Source organism: Pipistrellus kuhlii, unplaced genomic scaffold (assembly GCF_014108245.1).
Source record: "Pipistrellus kuhlii isolate mPipKuh1 unplaced genomic scaffold, mPipKuh1.p scaffold_m20_p_10, whole genome shotgun sequence".
Lineage (NCBI taxonomy): Eukaryota > Metazoa > Chordata > Mammalia > Chiroptera > Vespertilionidae > Pipistrellus > Pipistrellus kuhlii.
In genome coordinates, this window is record NW_023425405.1 from 55,282,563 (window position 1) to 55,300,570 (window position 18,008).

The 18,008-nt window shown below is 40.4% G+C and overlaps 1 protein-coding gene across 4 annotated transcripts in view; it reads left to right on the forward strand.

Annotated features, from left to right (window-relative positions):
- HECW1 (HECT, C2 and WW domain containing E3 ubiquitin protein ligase 1) overlaps positions 1–17,260 on the forward strand; it is a 101,141-nt gene extending 83,881 nt beyond the window's left edge. For all 4 annotated transcript variants that reach the window (XM_036429813.2, XM_045578612.1, XM_036429811.2 and 1 more), the window contains 8 exons: positions 887–1,000; positions 2,074–2,226; positions 4,548–4,646; positions 5,620–5,749; positions 8,021–8,167; positions 9,538–9,652; positions 12,813–13,011; positions 13,870–17,260. In XM_036429813.2, coding sequence (XP_036285706.1) covers positions 887–1,000; positions 2,074–2,226; positions 4,548–4,646; positions 5,620–5,749; positions 8,021–8,167; positions 9,538–9,652; positions 12,813–13,011; positions 13,870–13,981 — 1,069 coding nt within the window. In that variant the 3' untranslated portion in view covers positions 13,982–17,260. The remainder of the gene's footprint in view (positions 1–886; positions 1,001–2,073; positions 2,227–4,547; positions 4,647–5,619; positions 5,750–8,020; positions 8,168–9,537; positions 9,653–12,812; positions 13,012–13,869) is intronic.
- The last annotated feature ends 748 nt before the right edge of the window (positions 17,261–18,008 follow it).

The following is an 18,008-nucleotide window of genomic DNA, read 5'->3' on the forward strand; positions in this document are numbered from 1 at the left end:
AATGGTAGACTTTTTCAGAAAACAATGAATCTTGATCTAAATAAAAAAATCATATATTCCTTCACTTTTACTTGGGACACATCATTTAACTCATTAGTTAAATTCATGGGCTCTTTGTAACTTTGTCATAGGAGGTTAAGTAAAAAATTGTGGATTTTTCTCCTGAGTTTTGTGTTTTTGTTTTGCTTTGAAAAGCCAAATCCAAACTCAGGAATCCAATTAAAAAGATTTTTTTAATTGATCAAAGAAACACCAAAAGTAGTCCAATAGGATGGAATGTATCTATAATAATAAAAGCACAATATGCTAATTAGATCGAACAGCCAAACAACTTTCCTGATGTCATTCCGGATGAAGCTGCAACAGCAGAGGCAGTTGGGGTTATCTTGCAGGCAAGCAGAGGCAGTTAGAGGTGAGTAGGCAGGCAGGCAAGCAGTTAGGGGTGATCAGGCAGGCAGACAAGTGGTTAGGGGCAATCAGGCAGGCAGATGAGTGGTTAGGGATGATCAGGTAGGCAGGCGAATGGTTAGAGGTGATCAGGAAGGCAGGCAGAGTGGTTAGGGGCAATTAGGCAGGCGAGTAGTTAGGAGCCAGTAGTCCCGGATTGCGAGAGGATGCAGGGCAGGCTGAGGGACCTTCCCCTCCGTGCACTAATATTGTGCACCGGGCCTCTAGTCTAATTATAGAAGCATACACATTGTCCTTGTGCTGACAATGGTTTAAAAAGAGTGTTTTTTAAAAATCCATCTCTCAGCTGATGGAATCTGCACATTCATGGAGAGTTTAGGTAATGAGATCTGGGAAGTCATGACTCACCTAGAATACTGTCCAATGGCAGAGCTTCAAGCCACTACTCACCACCCACGTGGCTTTTACTCCTTCCTAGGCTCATCATTCGCCGGGACCACTTGTTGGAAGGAACCTTCAATCAGGTGATGGCCTATTCCCGGAAAGAGCTCCAGCGAAACAAACTCTACGTCACCTTTGTTGGAGAAGAGGGGTGAGGCACCAGTCGTTTTATGCAGACACCTCAATGTAGTACCAAGCCCTTGGATCTTGGGTGATTTTTCTAAAAAAAAAAAAAAAAAAAGCAGGTTGGCTCTACGCCTTTGCCTCAAAGTGATTCTAATTGTGGCCTTCTAGGAGGTCTTTCTCCAGGTATTGCCAAGCTTGAGATTTCATGTTCTTTAAAAGCCTATGATTATTGACAGGCATAAGAGTCTGTGTTATATGATCAAAGTATAAACTAAAAATACAGCCCTAAACTACCGGATCTTCACTTTTGAGTATCTAATAAAAAAATAAAAAAAACTCTTCCTGCTGAAGCCGGTTTGGCTCAGAGGTAGAGCGTCGGTCTGCAGACTGAGAGGTCCCAGGTTCAATTCCGGTCAAGGGCATGTATAATACCTTGGTTGCAAGCGCATCCCCGGGGGAGGGGGGCAGGAGGCAGCTAGTCGATGTTTCTCTCTCATCAACGTTTCTAGCTCTCTATCTCTCTCCCTTTCTCTCTGTTAAAAATCAATAAAATATATTATAAAAAAAAAACTTCCTCCTAAAGTGCACATATACCACTATATACCAAATTTGTTACATGATTTGAGTGGCTTCATGGAAAATCATCTCAATCATAGAGGCAAACCCACCTAAGAGGGCATATCAGAATGAACTTGGAAACTTCTTAATTCACACATATGCACAATGTGCACATACCCACACTGTCAGGAAATTCTCTTGTGCCTCCCACAAACAATGTCTTTGTTTTTAATGGGCCAGCTGTGTGTTTTATTCAATAGTTGTTATAAAATTTAAAAAAACAAAGAAGAGGGAAGGTTAAGGAGCATTGCCGTAAGAGTTCACTTATGGAAATCTGAGTGAGAATTTCCCCAAACCAATGACCACATCCTCAATTTTCTATAGCAAATTAATAATTCCATTGGCTTCCACTCCAAAGAGCTAAGGCTGCTCTTGACATTCCCCAATACTGACTCTAAAAGAGCACTCTAGCACCCAGATAGAGTTGAGTCCCCTGCATCCTGTTCATAATAGATTCCCGGGCCTCTGCTTCCTTCGCAGCCTGGATTACAGTGGTCCTTCTCGAGAGTTCTTCTTCCTTTTGTCTCAGGAGCTCTTCAACCCTTACTACGGACTCTTTGAATATTCTGCAAATGATACTTACACGGTGCAAATCAGTCCCATGTCTGCATTTGTGGAAAACCATCTAGAATGGTAAGATCTAGAATTTTTGCTTTCTTATGTTTGAAAGTTTTAGTCTTTCTTAGTCAGAGGGCAACAGTTTTTAGAGCAGTAGGCCAGAGAGAATGAGGGATGATGAGCGTGAATATCAAAGCACTAGAAAGAAGACTCTGTTAGTCTTATTCCAGAATACAAAATAAATACTAAAGACACTGCAAATTTATTGACCTCTTCAAATTTATGTAAGAAACAGTAATTGCCTTCTGAGATGACACTAAGGTAGGTACACATAGGTCCTAAATGCTGATAATTCTACTAAAATTAGGAGTCCCCAGTGGAGGCTCCTTGGAAATATATATGGGTTTGAAATTCTTTTACATTTGTACACTTAAGGACCAATAGCTTTAGCATTATGGACATCAGCTTCTCTGACTTACTGTAAAATAAGACTGTTGGGTCACATGATCTCTAAGTGTCTTTCTGACTCAAAAAATCTAGTTATCTCTGGTTTTCTCCTATTGAGGCATCTATTACCACTTACTGCTATGTGTAAGAAGATAAGTATTATCAATTCTGTACAGTTCTGTAGGCGAGATACTTCAAGTATTAGAAGCCTCCAGAAATCTGCATGGGAAATGAAGCATGCATGCACTTTTCTGCTGTGTCTCCACAGCACCTGATTTGAAAATTACCCCTGCTCTCACTGCAGGAGTTCCAGGACTTCATAAGAAAATGAGTCCTGGAAATTGCTAGTGTGATTGTTGTGACATTGATTACTTATGATATGTTGCAATGGCTGCTGGTGATGGGAGTTTCTGGGCCTACTGGACGTACCTGGGCCTACTGGACTTACAGGCCAAATTCCTGTATTTTGGTTTTGTAGCATCAAATAACCCACCTCTGCCCAGGTGTATAGCTATTGCCATGCCATCTCTCTTCAAATAGTCTCAGCTCTGTGGTTCTTGAGCTCAGGCAGGAAGGAGTCTACATCAAGCATTTGACACAAGTGATAAAACAAGAGTTGTCCTTCTCCTGTCATTTCTTTTTCTATCACTCTCAATAAAGCGATGAAGAAATCTATGAGACAGAAACACAAAGACAGGCAAAGCATACAATGGAGTAAAGATAGTAACTTCAATAAGTGGTGTTTGGAAAATTACACAGGTACCTGGGAGAAAAAAATGCTTCTATACCAACTTATACCACACACAGGAATAAACTCAAAATGGATGAAAGACTTCAATGTAAGTTGTGAAACAATAAAAATAGGCTGTAAACTCTCAGACATCTCAGGTAGCAGATTTTCACTTATACACCTCTTAGGGCAAGAGAAACAAAGGGGGAAATAAGTGGGACTACCTCAAACCAAAATGTTTCTGCACAACAAAGAAAACCACCCACAAAATGAAAAGGGAAAACGTATTCACAGCTGGAGGCTCCACTATTGCCTACCAGAGTGGGATTCGGTATAATTCTTCCCACTGTCTTTGAGCTCAACTGCCATCTGTATTAGATGCACATAACCTTCAGGTGGTTTCTCTGGGATGCTTTAATAGGTAAGGATGGATGGTCTAGTCAGTGTTTCCCAAAGTGTGGTACGCGTACCCCCAGGGGTATGGGAAGAGTTTGGTGGGGATATGCACTGCACCGTGCTTAGCTGCGCCTAATTCTATGTTCTCATGAGTACAAGGGGTACTCAGCATTACGAAAATTATAGAAGGGGTGCACATATGTCAAAAGTTTGGGAAACACTGCTCTAGAAAACTGTCCATGGCTTTGTGTTTAGGTCTTCCTCAAGGTCAGATTGAGCTGTTTACCCATAATTCCCCTTCACCAGTGCTTCTCTTCTCTTGGCTTCTTATACTCTCAGGTCTGAAAAGAAGATCCTGGCAAAATTACTCTGGTAATTCTGGTAACTGGGGGAGAGAAGAGCACATCGATATTGTTTATGGTAAAGAATAAGGAGGAGAAGGCGCCTCCCCTGTGTCATCAATTGATTCCTTAAGTAGCCTAAGATGACTGCTATAAAGAAACGCATCAGCCAAAACCGGTTTGGCTCAGCGGTAGAGCGTTGGTCTGTGGACTGAAAGGTCCCGGGTTCAATTCCGGTCAAGGGCATGTACCTTGGTTGTGGGCATATCCCCAGTAGGGGGTGTGCAAGAGGCAGCTGATTGATGACTCTCTCTCATCGATGTTTTTAACTCTCTCTATCCCTCTCCCTTCCTCTCTGTAAAAAATCAATAAAATATATATTTTTTTTTAAAAAGAAACACATCAAATAAAGGCACAAATTAACATGTTTAACTGTGTAAATTTCTACCTGCCCTTAAATCCCCACCTTGTGTGTGTTCCAGGTTCAGGTTTAGTGGTCGGATCCTAGGCCTGGCTCTGATTCATCAGTACCTGCTGGACGCCTTCTTCACAAGGCCCTTCTATAAGGCACTCCTGAGACTGTAAGTATATTGCAAACCGGAGTAGGCCTGGCCCCCACTACAGGACAAGTGCTGGCCTCCCTAGTTAGTCCCTCCAGGGGTCCTCAAACTTTTTAAAGTGGGGGCCAGATCACGGTCCCTCAGAGAGCTGGAGGGCCGGACTATATGAACTACTAATTCCTACTGTAACACCTCGGCTGCGCTCACTGCCCAAAAAACCTGGCGGGCCGGATCAGACTCCTCTGCGGGCCGCATGTGGCCCGCGGGCCGTAGTTCGAAGACCCCTGCTAGCCCATGGTTCTAAACCCCTGGGCTCTACAGCAGCGGTTCACCTAAGACCATCGGAAAACACAGATATTTACATTATGATTCACAACACAAGCAAAACTACAGTTATTGAGTAGCAAGGAAAATAATTTTATGGTTGGGGGTCACCACAACATGAGGGACTGTATTAAAGGGTCTCGGCATTAGAAAGGTTGATAACCACTGCTAGCACTCTTGTCCCTATTTTGCCTAACAATTCCTATTAAGTTTATGGTTGTTTATTTTTCTGAGTCCTTAGATATCACATAAACCTTTTAATGCAATAAAAAAAAGGCATTTGGAGATGTTCTGCAAGCATAGTAGAAGCAATTATAACATTATATAGTGGATATGAATTAGTTTTCATAGATAATTATAGTTTGCATAAGTAATGACAAACATTTCATTAAATTACTAAGTCATATTGATCTCTCTAAAACTTATGTTTTTAAATATTACTTTTCTCCAATTGCCATGGAGAGTTCGTGAGTCAATAATTATTTCATGTTTATTTTTGTGGATATCGTAATTTTTGTTTTTAAAAGAGTAAAAGATACAGAAATATATTCAAAAGTGTCACATTGTTAGAACAAATCTGTGTTGTTTTAGACAGGAGTGCCATAACGACATTTTAAAATGCAGTCGTGACAATCATTTGTTTTACCTTTTTCCCTTTGAATGGACCCAGGCCCTGCGATTTAAGTGACCTGGAATATTTGGATGAGGAATTCCACCAGAGCTTGCAATGGATGAAGGACAACAACATCACAGATATCCTAGACCTCACTTTCACTGTTAACGAAGAGGTTTTTGGACAGGTTTGTAAGATGTGGGGCTTGGAAAAGGGATTTTGTTTTTTATTGTGAAAAAATTGACATAAAATTTAGCATGTTAACAACTTTCAAGTGTATAGTTCAATATTGTTAAGAGTATTGACATTGGTGTGCAACTACCCCCAGAACTTACTCTTTAAAAAAAAAAAAAAAAAACTTTATTGTTCAAATTATGACAAATGTCCTCTTTCCTCCCCCTCCCCCACCGTTGACCCATTCTACCCCACTCCCTCTCCCCTCCTCAGGCCTTCCCCACACTAATGTTTGTCCACGGGCTATGCATATGTGCATATAAGTTCTTTGTTTAACCTCTTCCCAATCTCCCCTCCCCTTCTGAAATATATCATCTTGCAAACCTGATATCATACCCATTAAACAATTCCCCATTTCTCCTTCCCTGCACTTTATAAGAAAAATTCTGCATTCTCTTTTTATGAATTTGGCTATACTAGCATCTAGATATTTAGTCCTCCAAAATTTATATTTGAAAACTATTTAAATAAGCTTCTCGTTTGTTTTCCATCAGCATTTATGTAACACTGAATCTTCTGGGTTACAGTTTTATCAGGCTAACTATAGCCTGAGCAGATTTAACAATTAACATTTTCAGAATATCAATTACAAGAGACCCAGACAGCCCATGACATGTGGTAATTTGTAATAAGGTTGTTTTGAGAATTAACTGAGGATACTTTATCAGTAACTTGCATGAATATGGACAATGTGCTAAGTCTATGGGTGAGAGTTACCCACTGAACCTTGCAGTCCACATGCCAATCAAGAATCTTAAATAGGTCCGAGAAAATGGCAATGTTCTGTTTTATTTTATTTGTATAAACACACCTCTGAAAAATACTCATTTACATTTTTAAGGAAAAATTATTCTTCCTACCACTATGAAAAGCACATTTAAATGTATTCAAAAATATATGATTCGCTTTCCTGTCCTGCCATGTGTAAAATACGCTGTGTCTTGGGCAATGATTACTTTTAGCCCATCCTTTACATTTGCTCTACTGTGGAGGGCAAATTTGTAAAATAAATGCAACTTCTTAGAAAATTGTGTTAAGGCAACTGGGTAGCAATAATAACATTTTTTAAGTTAGAATTCTAACTTAAATCATTACACTAAAATAAACTCCAGAGGGCGCCAGCCAAGAAGGCAGCATGGGTAAACATAGTGCTCGCCTCCTCCCACAACCACTTCAGAATTACAACTGCACTACAGAACAGCCATCATTCAGAACTGCCTGGCATCGAGCTGAATGGAAGTCTTGATTGCTATTGGCCCATTTGTGTGTGGAGTCGACCCTCAGGCTTGCTGACTGAGATCAACCCCGTCCACACGGTGTAGGAGTTGCTGTGCAGGTGCTGGCCACACAAAGCAGAATGTGCCTCAGCGCGTGTGTGGCAAGATCTCCCTTTGAATATGCCACTTGTGAAGCTCCCTGGGTCCTGCTTTGATGTTGTGTAAAGGTGGCCACTGGGAGTGTTGGTTCTGGAGTTTCTCTGGAGGGAGTCTGATTCCCGCTAATGTCAGATGCTGCTTGTCACTGGACTTAATACAATTTCTATGGTGCAGACTTGATATGGCTTTTTCTTGGTAATTCTTGGTTGTAAGAATTCTGTTCAGCTAATCTTCAGTTGATTATTCAGGTTAATTTTTCTATTTTTTTTTGTTATGAATCCAGTTTGGTCCTGGGAGGTGGTGAGTGTAATACCCACCTAGTCTACCGCCGCCTTGGATCTCCTGCCCATAACTTTTCGGGATGATTCAAACTTGTCCTAACAAACAGGCATCACCATACTAAGTGGCAATGTCACTCTCTGTTTCTTTTCTCAAGGTCAAGATGTCATTCTTCTGTCACTATTTTACCTGTCTCTGAAAGCTGTCTGCCCATCCTATGCTATTTTGCTTCCAATGATTTTTAGAGAGAGTGGGAGGGAGGAAGAGAAACAGAGAGAAACATCGATGTTAGAGAAACACGTCGATTGGTTGCCTCCTGCACAACTCAGGTGTGTGCCCTTGACCGGAATCAAACCCAGGACCCTTAAATCCCCAGACCAACTTTCTACTCACTAAGCCAAACCAGCTAGGGCCAGAATCTTTTTTAGTAACTTCCAGAAAAGTAAAGAAGTATTGACACTGAACTCATGTGAAGAGGACTTTTTATATCTAGTTCATCCACCCAAAATGTGTTTGTCTTACTGTGAGCTTAGGTAATATGCATCCAAATCTTTCTGTTTTCCTACAAGGTAACAGAAAGGGAGTTAAAATCTGGAGGAGCCAACACCCAGGTGACGGAAAAGAACAAGAAGGAGTACATCGAGAGGATGGTGAAGTGGCGGGTGGAGCGTGGTGTGGTGCAGCAGACAGAGGCGCTGGTGCGGGGCTTCTATGAGGTAAGGTCTAGGCCTGCCTGAAGAAGGCAGGATTTGGGCCAAGGCCTTCATCATTAGACACAGCGTGTGAGGCTAAAGGGAGAAGAACCAAGGCAGGCAAAGGGTTCAGCTCTACTCACCAGAGTGCCAGGTGGATAAATGAGAGACCAGAGTTCCCGGGAAACCCAACTCTCTGGCAGATTAAAAAAAAAAAAAAAAAAAAAAAAAAAAAAAAAAAGTTCTCACAAAACTGGTGTTGGTGTTGGTGTGGCCCTGGTGTGCCCAGTGTGAAAAGATAAGTGCATGTTGCATTTCCTTCCATTCAATGAAATTAAGATAAAAGAAATGAAGTCATCGGCAGGTACTTTTCACCCTTACTAGATTTTTATTTTGTTACAGTGCCATAAATCAAGGGGACAGTGACAGCTACTAGCCTTTCTGTGCACCAAAAATTGGCACCCATAAGCTTTTCCAGTTTATAAACAAGAGGCTCTAAATGATTTTTTCGGGGCTTGGGTCTTCTTTCCCTGCCACAGTGAAGTACAGTATGGGTCACTGGCTCATCCACCACTGATTTGGTTAAAGTTGGTACCCACTATCCATGTTCAGTTGTGCCTGGTACATCTGACAAGGAGACAGAAAGCCAGAGTTTAGAATCCTAACAAGGCAGGTGCTCCCAGATCTTTGAATAAAGGGGAATGGAAGTAAGGGGGAAAGGAAAGAAAAATATAATGCTTTTAATGCTCCTTCCTAGGGAATGTTATAGTTCGATGTGGAAGAGAAGATACCTTTTAGGTAAAGTGGTAATATTAATAGCTATCGAGTCACTTCAAAGTGAGTTAGATCTTTCTGTCTTTAAAATGCAAGTTTTCTTGAAAATTTAAGTGTGACTAGGAAAGTCAAGTCAGGTTTGTTCATAACATCATTGGGGTGGGGCAGTATCAGAGGTAGTGAAAAACATGGGACCTTTTTAAAATATATATATTTTTTACTGATTTCAGAGAGAAAGGGAGAGGGAAATAGAGATAGAAACGTCAGTGAGGAGACAGAATCATTGATCAGCTGCCTCCTGCATGCCCCACACTGGGGATTAAGCATGCAACTTGGGCATATGCCCTGCCTGGGAATCAAACCTTGATCTCTTGATTCATAGATCAATGTTCAACCACTGAGCCATGTCATTCAGGCGGGCTAAAATGGGGCCTGTTTTGATTCTGAACTTATGAGTGGTTTGTATTTCAAAATGTGTAAGTCACAATAATAGCACAATAAAAAAAAGGGGGGGGTGTAAATGATGATCTGTTTCCCAGCTTAAACCACAGAAATAATAATAATGAATAGAACTTTCAATGTGGGTGGACCTATATGCTGAAGCCTCATCTGTATTTCAGGTTATAGACTCTAGGCTTGTCTCCGTGTTCGATGCCAGGGAACTGGAGCTGGTGATAGCTGGCACAGCAGAAATCGACCTAAATGACTGGCGGAATAACACCGAGTACCGGGGAGGTGAGCTGGCAGGGCTTGCGATGATATAGCTAACACAGACACAAGTCATCGGTTTTTTAAAGAATTTTGAGGTGAAATTGATGTAATAAATTCACCATTTTAAAGTAAGCAATCCAGTGGCATTTAGTATGTTCACAGTGTTGCTCAACCATCACTTTTAGCTGATTCCCAAACATTTTCATCATCCCAAAAGGAAACTTGTACTCATTAAGCAGTTGCTCCCCATTCTTCACCAACCCTGGCAACCATCAATGTGCATTCTATATCTACAATTTTACCTATTATGAATATTTTACATAAATAGTCATTTTTGTAAATGGGTCTTTTTTGTGGTTAAAGATATATATATATATATAGCTATATAGCCAGATTGTTATGATCTCTGAACACATAATAATCTGGCCAGTATATATCCTATATAATAAAAAGCTAATATGCAAATTGTCTCCTCCACCAGGAGTTCGACCAGCAGGCAGGCTGGCCAACTGCCCATGTGCCCTCCCCCTGGCCAGGCTGGCCGGCCCCCACTCATGCACAAATTCATGCACTAGATACACACACACACTCACACACACACACACTGAATGGTCAGATTATTGTGCGTTCAGAGATCACAATAATCTGACCATTCAGTGTGTGTGTTTGTGTGTGTGTGTGTGTGTGTGTGTGTGTATCATCACTTTTTTAAGACTACAAAAAAATTTTTTTAAATATATTTTATTGATTTTTTTTCAGAGAGGGAGAAGGATAGAGAGAGTTACCGTAGAAACATCGATGAGAGAGAATCATCGATCAGCTGCCTCTTGCACACCCCCTACTGGGGACATGCCCGAAACCAAGGTACATGCCCTTGACCGGAATCGAACTTGGGACCTTTTAGTCTGCAGGCCAACACTCTATCCACTAAGCCAAACCAGTTTCGGCAAGACTACAAAAACTTGCTCTTACTTGAATGTGTGTGTACTCATTACAGTTCTATATGCCTTCCTCCATCTTCCCACCTGAACCTTCCTTCAGCTGACAGTAACCCCGGTGGTCATCTCTGGCCTAACTCAGTGTAGATTCACCAGGGGATGCCATCCTCCATGAGCCAGGTCCTGAGCTGGTTTGCCTGCTGGCAGGGAATTGTGTCCCAATTCCTATAGAATTGGCACTATCTTCAACATAGTCCTTGTTTGCTATATCTGTCCTGTGGTCTCTCCGAAACCAATTTCTAATCCCTCCTAACTATTCACCTTCACACTGCCAAACTAGTCTTCCTGGAACATTATTTTCATCATGCTACTTCCTACCCACAAAACAAGCTCATTATTTATAGGAGAGTTCGTTGACAGTTTCAGTTTGAGAACCCTTTCTTTGTATAACATATTACAGAGAAACCCCAATCAATATAAGAGAGAGAGAGAGAGAGGGAGAGGGAGAGGGAGAGGGAGAGGGAGAGGGAGAGGGAGAGGGAGAGGGAGAGGGAGAGGGAGAGGGAGAGGGAGAGGGAGAGGGAGAGGGAGAGGGAGAGGGAGAGGGAGAGGGAGAGGGAGAGGGAGAGGGAGAGGGAGAGGGAGAGGGAGAGGGAGAGGGAGAGGGAGAGGGAGAGGGAGAGGGAGAGGGAGAGGGAGAGGGAGAGGGAGAGGGAGCGGGAGAGGGAGAGGGAGAGGGAGAGGGAGAGGGAGAGGGAGAGGGAGAGGGAGAGGGAGACCTGCCATCTCAGGCTACCTTATCTCCCCAATACACTCAGCCATGAGAAGCCTTTGTGGAATCTCTAGGCCCTTCTTATTCTGGTAGGAAAACCACTGACCTAAGGTATCAAGTCAAAATGTCTCTGGCTGTTAAGGACCTCTAACTCTCCCAGCAAGTTTCCTTCCAGTCCTTGCCAGATCCCTGTCGATGCTAGTCGGCTTGCTCTGTCCTCCATATTTCTTCCTCATCCTTTATTTCCCCCACCAGAAATGTTCTCTTCCTCCCTTCCACTCATACAAGGCCTTTGCATATTTAACTCACACCTTCTTTTTTATGAAGGTTTTCCTGCCTCTACCCCACATGTGTCAAACACAAGGCCCGCGGGCCAAATCCGTCCCGCCAGGCCTTGCAATGTGGCCCGCACCGCGCTGTCATCACTGCACTCCACTGCGTTTCCATCACAATGACAGTTTATGACTGTTCAGTAAACCATTCGGCCCGCAATTTAGGCTGGATTTTAGATTTTGGCCCCTTCTCTGATTGAGTTCGACACCCCTACACCCCATTCTACATTGATTTTTCCCACCTTTGAATGTCTCTTGCATTTGAAGTCAGCAGCAAATTATTTACCTTAAGTAACTGATTCAAGCTTTGTCTCTCACCTGTACTGTGAGAGGGGCTCAATACTTCTTCCATGAGCCCAACTCATCTCAACCCACAGTTGGCCTGAGCGCAGCTGCTCCAAGGGTAGGTATCAATGGCTACTGGAGAGCCCAGCATCTTCCATTCACCAAGCTTGCCCTTTACCTCCAGGCTTTCTTAAGTCCTAGACTCTTCTGTGGTATGCAGTTACCAAGATCTGACATCAGAAAAACAGAAAATAAAATAAAAGATTGTATTGCCCTAACTGGTTTAACTTGGTGGATAGAGCGTCGGCCTGCGAACTGAAGAGTCCCAGGTTCAATTCCAGGCAAAGGCATGTACCTTGGTTGCAGGACACATCCCCAGTAGGAGGTGTGCAGGAGGCAGCTGATCAATGTTTCTCTCTTATCGATGTTTCTAGCTCTCTATCCCTCTTCCTTCTTCTCTGTAAAAAAAATCAATATTTTTTTAAAAAAATATTGTATTATAGAGGGTTTTTCTCTTAAGGATCTTAATGAGCTCTAAGTCTAGTCATTCCTTATCTACATTTCTATGAGGCAGGAAATGACTGATGGATTCCCAAACATCTCTAAGAACATCATAATCATTTGTATAAAATAAGGTACTTTCTAAATCTGCTTTTGTTTTTAAAATTGACCAAGTTACACAAATTGTTGTAGACTTACCTACAGGCCAATACTACAGAAATCAGCAGATCGAAAGCAGCTGTTCTGTTCTTACCACACCTGATGTGGATTTCATCTCTCTATTCCCTCCCCTCCTTCCTTTTTTTTTTTTTTTTTTTTTTTTACTTCCTCTCGTTCTCTCTTTTTGCTCCACTCAGGTTACCATGATGGGCATCTTGTGATCCGCTGGTTCTGGGCTGCGGTGGAGCACTTCAATAATGAGCAGAGGTTAAGATTACTTCAGTTCGTCACAGGAACATCAAGTGTGCCCTATGAAGGCTTTGCAGCCCTCCGAGGAAGCAGTGGGCTTCGGCGTTTCTGCATAGAGAAATGGGGGAAAATTACGTCTCTACCCAGGTATGAAGCTTTTTTTAATTTAATAAATCTTTATTGTTCAGATTATTACAATTGTTCCTCTTTTTTCCCCCTCCACCAGTTCCCACCCCACCTACCCTTACCTCCCTCACTGTCCTCATCCATAGGTGTATGATTTTTGTCCAGTCTCTTCCCACACTCTCCACACCCCTTTCCCCTCCGAGAATTGTCAGTCCACTCCCTTTCTATGCCCCTGATTCTATTATATTTACCAGTTTATTCTGCTCATCAGATTTTTTATTCAGTTGATTTTTAGATTCACTTGTTGATAGATATGTATTCGTTGTTCATAATTTTTATCTTTACCTTTTTCTTCTTCCTCTTTTTAAAGAATACCTTCCAGCATTTCATATAATGCTGGTTTGGTGGTGATGAACTCCTTTAGCTTTTTTTGATTTGTGAAGCTCTTTTTCTGACTTTCAATTCCAAGCCATCTGTGGACATCCCTAAATCTATGTGGTTGACTAAGACCCAGAAGTCAGAGGTGGGCAAGGAGGCTTGGGAATATGACCCTCCAATACTAATTATATGTCTGCCTCCTTCCCTAACCACATTCATTTTCACACCTTAATTGCAAAATAAAGTTGATACCATTGGTTTGCTAGTGTAATTTTAGTTCAGTGTGGTTTGCTAACAAATGCAAACTACCTGTTTTGATAGGTAGTCCACTTCCTCAACTGGTCTATTCAAGTCTAGTTCGCAATGTTTTATGGTGGTCCTGCATGGTGGCTCTGCTAACTTCTGATTCACTGCTTCCGACTGATCATAGATATATCCAAACCAGATATATCATTGGGGGGGGGGAAAAACACCTTCACCAATCTTTTCTCCCCCGTTCAGGGCACACACATGTTTCAACAGATTGGATCTTCCACCTTATCCCTCATACTCCATGCTGTACGAAAAGCTGTTAACAGCAGTAGAAGAAACTAGCACTTTTGGACTTGAATAAAGAAATGGAAACTCACCTGACATTTTCCTGGACAGTGACACCACCCTTTCTGGAAGAATCCATTTTCCTTTCCATTTCCCTTTCCCTGAATCAACTCTTCTTTGATGTTGGAACTTCATGATTTTTATTTTCAAACCAAATCAGAATGGACAAAAGCTGTGCATGAAGAACTGCCTTCTTCTAAGATATAACCTCCAGGCTTATCTCCTCTATTTTCAATGAACTGCTAGCCTGTATGCAATATTAAAAAACAGCTGTCTCAAGATCTGTGCATATCTCCACATACCTCCATTACTAACAATGAAATAGGAATGCTAGTTATGCTACACTTGACCAAATAGTAATAAATGTTTACTTCCGTTTATATAATTTAAGGGGAAATTGTAAGCATTAAGCATTCCAAGCTTTTATATGCCCATGTCTTCTGAGCAGGGCCACCTTTTTTTTTTTTTAATATCTACTTTCTAACGACCAACTCTAAAACTAGGAGTTGATCAACTCTTTCTTTCCCTCCGCTCTACTTTTCCCTGTGCATATATCCATGCAAAAGCAGCAGTAGAAAACCCAACTTTTTTTTATTACATTCAACTCATAATTTATATGGCATCAGTCCCATCAGCTGGAACTGGCCTAAACATATGGTGCAAATAGGACACTTTCCAACAAATAATAACAGCAAGATAAACACCTACTGATGCAACACAATGCATCCCAATGGGTGTGGGGGTTGTGGCTCAACTTCAGCTTAGAGAAATCTATGAGGGACACCCCCTTTGTGAGCATTCACCACACAAGAAGCACAAACTCGTGCACATGTCCAAGAAGGAGATCTCATTATACAGTTACTATCAATGGCAAGGCTTCTGCCCCCGTTGTGTTATATACAGTGTGATGAAGCAAACAGGAAAAAGAGAAGGGGGACATAGTAGGTTGGTTTGAATACGAGTGCTGTACTGTTTTTATTCTGTTTCACTACAGTTATCCCACATAAAGAGGGGGGGGGGGGGAATGCATAGATAATCTCATGACTTCTATTAAAGCCAAGTAATTGCTTGTAAGGCAAATTTTTATTTTAACTTGAATATTGATTTTTCATGCTGTTTTCTTAATTATGTTATTCAAATTCCTTCACATCTGATTGTCCCCAGGGACCACACTAAAAAAGAAGCTGCAGATAGTGATGGTGCTTGTTAGGGGTCAAGGGCAGTATAGTGCTTTTTCATTCATAGCAATCTCCCAGAGCAGAGCCCTCACACCTCAAAGGCATGTTGATTTGTGTCAAAATAGACACTAGTTTCTTTTAGCATTCAGTAAGGAGATAACACAGAAAACTTCGTGTTTGCAGAAAAACAACTGCAAGCTCCAAAGACATTCTAATCTCTCAAATACATTTGACATAAACCCAAGCATAACAGTCCTTTGCTATTTTTCTAACCTTGTTATCCATGTTGTCTGAAATAATGTCATACATAAAAAGTGTTTTTCTTCACTGGGAAAAGAAGAGCGAAAAGGGCCCCACTGTTGAAATGTTGCATTTTTGTTTATTAATACAGGAAATGAAGAAAAGCTGGTGAGGGACATAAGACAAAGTTCATTTCATATGAAGCCATGCCTTGTTCTCATTATATTAGTCTGTGTCTTGTTGTGCATTGTGTTCCTTGCACTCCAATATGAAGCATTCTTTTCGTAGGAATTATTTGCAATACCCAGCACCCCTTGCTGCAGTGTACTTTCTGTCAATCAGGGAATATACATGTTATAGAAATTTAGATTTCAGTTGTCATCTAGAAAGAATATTTCCCAAGATAGAATTGAATGTGTAAGTTACATCATATGGAATTTGGGAACCTATAAAATTCAGTATACATTTCAATATCTGAAAAATTGTCGATTCCAATGGAGCTATTATTTATTTATGAAATCAGAACATGAGGATTATGCTGACCATTTCACAATTCTAATGCTTTAATACATAATAGGATAAAACTACTGCTGCAGTTCTCTTTGAATATATTACCATATGTCCTTTATTTTGGGCAAGCCAATGAGCTTGACCTTCTAATATAGGAGGCATGTATTATTTTTAGAACTTGGTGTTACATGTATGTAAATATTCATTAATTCAAGCAATTTAAGGGGCAAGGCAGATCTATTTGTTACCACTTGTATTTTTTTTTCATTTAAAGTATGAGTTTTCTCTATAACTTATTATAAAATTAATCCCTTATAAACAGCATTTTCTCTTAAAAAAAAAAAAGTCTTCTAGAGATAATTTTAGTAAAGCATATTACCCTTAATTGAGGGTTAAACAAGAATAATAAAAAAAAGAGAAAATCATGTTACAATTGGAAAAATGCTTTTGAAATGCTGTAGTATTATTAATTTCATGGATATCACATTTTATTCTGTCATATGAAGACAATAATCTTAAAAATAGAAAATTGACTCTGTAGGATCAGAAGTATTCTAAATATCCTGAGTTCTTTGTAACTTCCTGCATATATAAGTTGACAAAAAATTTTAACCATCACTATTGTAGCACAATTTTTTGAATGGCAATGCAAATTTAAGAAAGATATATATTTTTGGCAGGCTTTAAATATGACAAAAATCTAAATGTGTTGTTTTTTAACATATGTCCCAATGTTCTTTAACAGTAAGTGTATTTTTGTGCAAGTCAATGAACTGGACTTTCCAGGACATTTAAATATTACATTTTATGACATTGTCAGTCCATGTGTCAAACCGTGTGTCCAAATTTTGGGTTCAGAAAATTTCTCAATTGCCACAAATGTTTTCAAAGTCAAAATGAAACACTTTAAAATGAAACTAGTTAGACTTTCACATAACAAATGTGGTGCTTTATTATTATTATTATTATTATTATTTATTTTACTGCTCACTAAAATTATTGCTTCCATTCTATAACATAAAAATCTAGGTGTTCAGCCCTCATAAGATCAAAAGAGAAAGTGTTCTTTTTCTATTAGTGACATAGAGTTCCTTTGTTCCAATAGAAAAAAAATAGATGCCAACAGGTAGAATATAGAGTAAATGTCAGTCCATCAACCTACTTCCTGCAGCTTCTGAATTATCTAAGGAAATATCTATAACAATTTTGCTAAAAGTCTTTGTTCTAGTCAATAGCAGGAGAAGTCCACATTATTGGGCTGATTTTGCTTTCATTGACAAGAGAAATGTCACGTGATACTCAGGCCAAGCTTTCTCTTCCGTCATATCACCTTCAAGGAATGTCAATAAACTCACTTTGGTATGGCATTGTCTGTGTTCCTTATTGCAAATGGAAGTCTAGGTAATGCATAACAATTTGTATTATGCTTATTCTCTTGTTGGAGATAACCAACAGAACAACACAGAAGTCTATCGGCTGCGATTGTAAACAATTCAAGGAAATATTATTTATCAAGAAAACATAATATGTGCTCACAAATTCTTGAATAAAGGAACAGGTTTCATAACAAATTCCTTCTGCATGCCTATCAGAACTGCACATAAACCACACGGGCTTCATTTTATGAGTTTCCTTTATGTTGAGCCAAGCATACCTGGGCTTTTTGAATTTATACCTGTTGAGATGTTTTTACAAAGGCTTCAGGACACAGACTCTTTTTTGTTTTTCTTTTTCTTTTTAAAATATATTTTATTGGTCTTTTACAGAGAGGAAGGGAGAGGGATAGAGAGCTAGAAACATCGATAAGAGAAACATTGATCAGTCGCCTCCTGCACACCCCCGACTGGGGATGTGCCCAAAACCAATGTATGTGCCCTTGACCAGAATCAAACCCGGGACCCTTCAGTCTGCAGGCCGACGCTCTATCCACTGAGCCAAACTGGTTTCAGAAGGACACAGACTCTTGGACAAGAGTTAGCAGTAGGCAAAATGTTGTGTCCAATGTCATATATAAAAACTTACAATATCACAATGATATTACCTCTTTCCAAGCCTTGAAAAGAAAAACTATGTGGCTTTCATGGTGGTCAAAAGCTGATTTAGTATGGTGGGGGG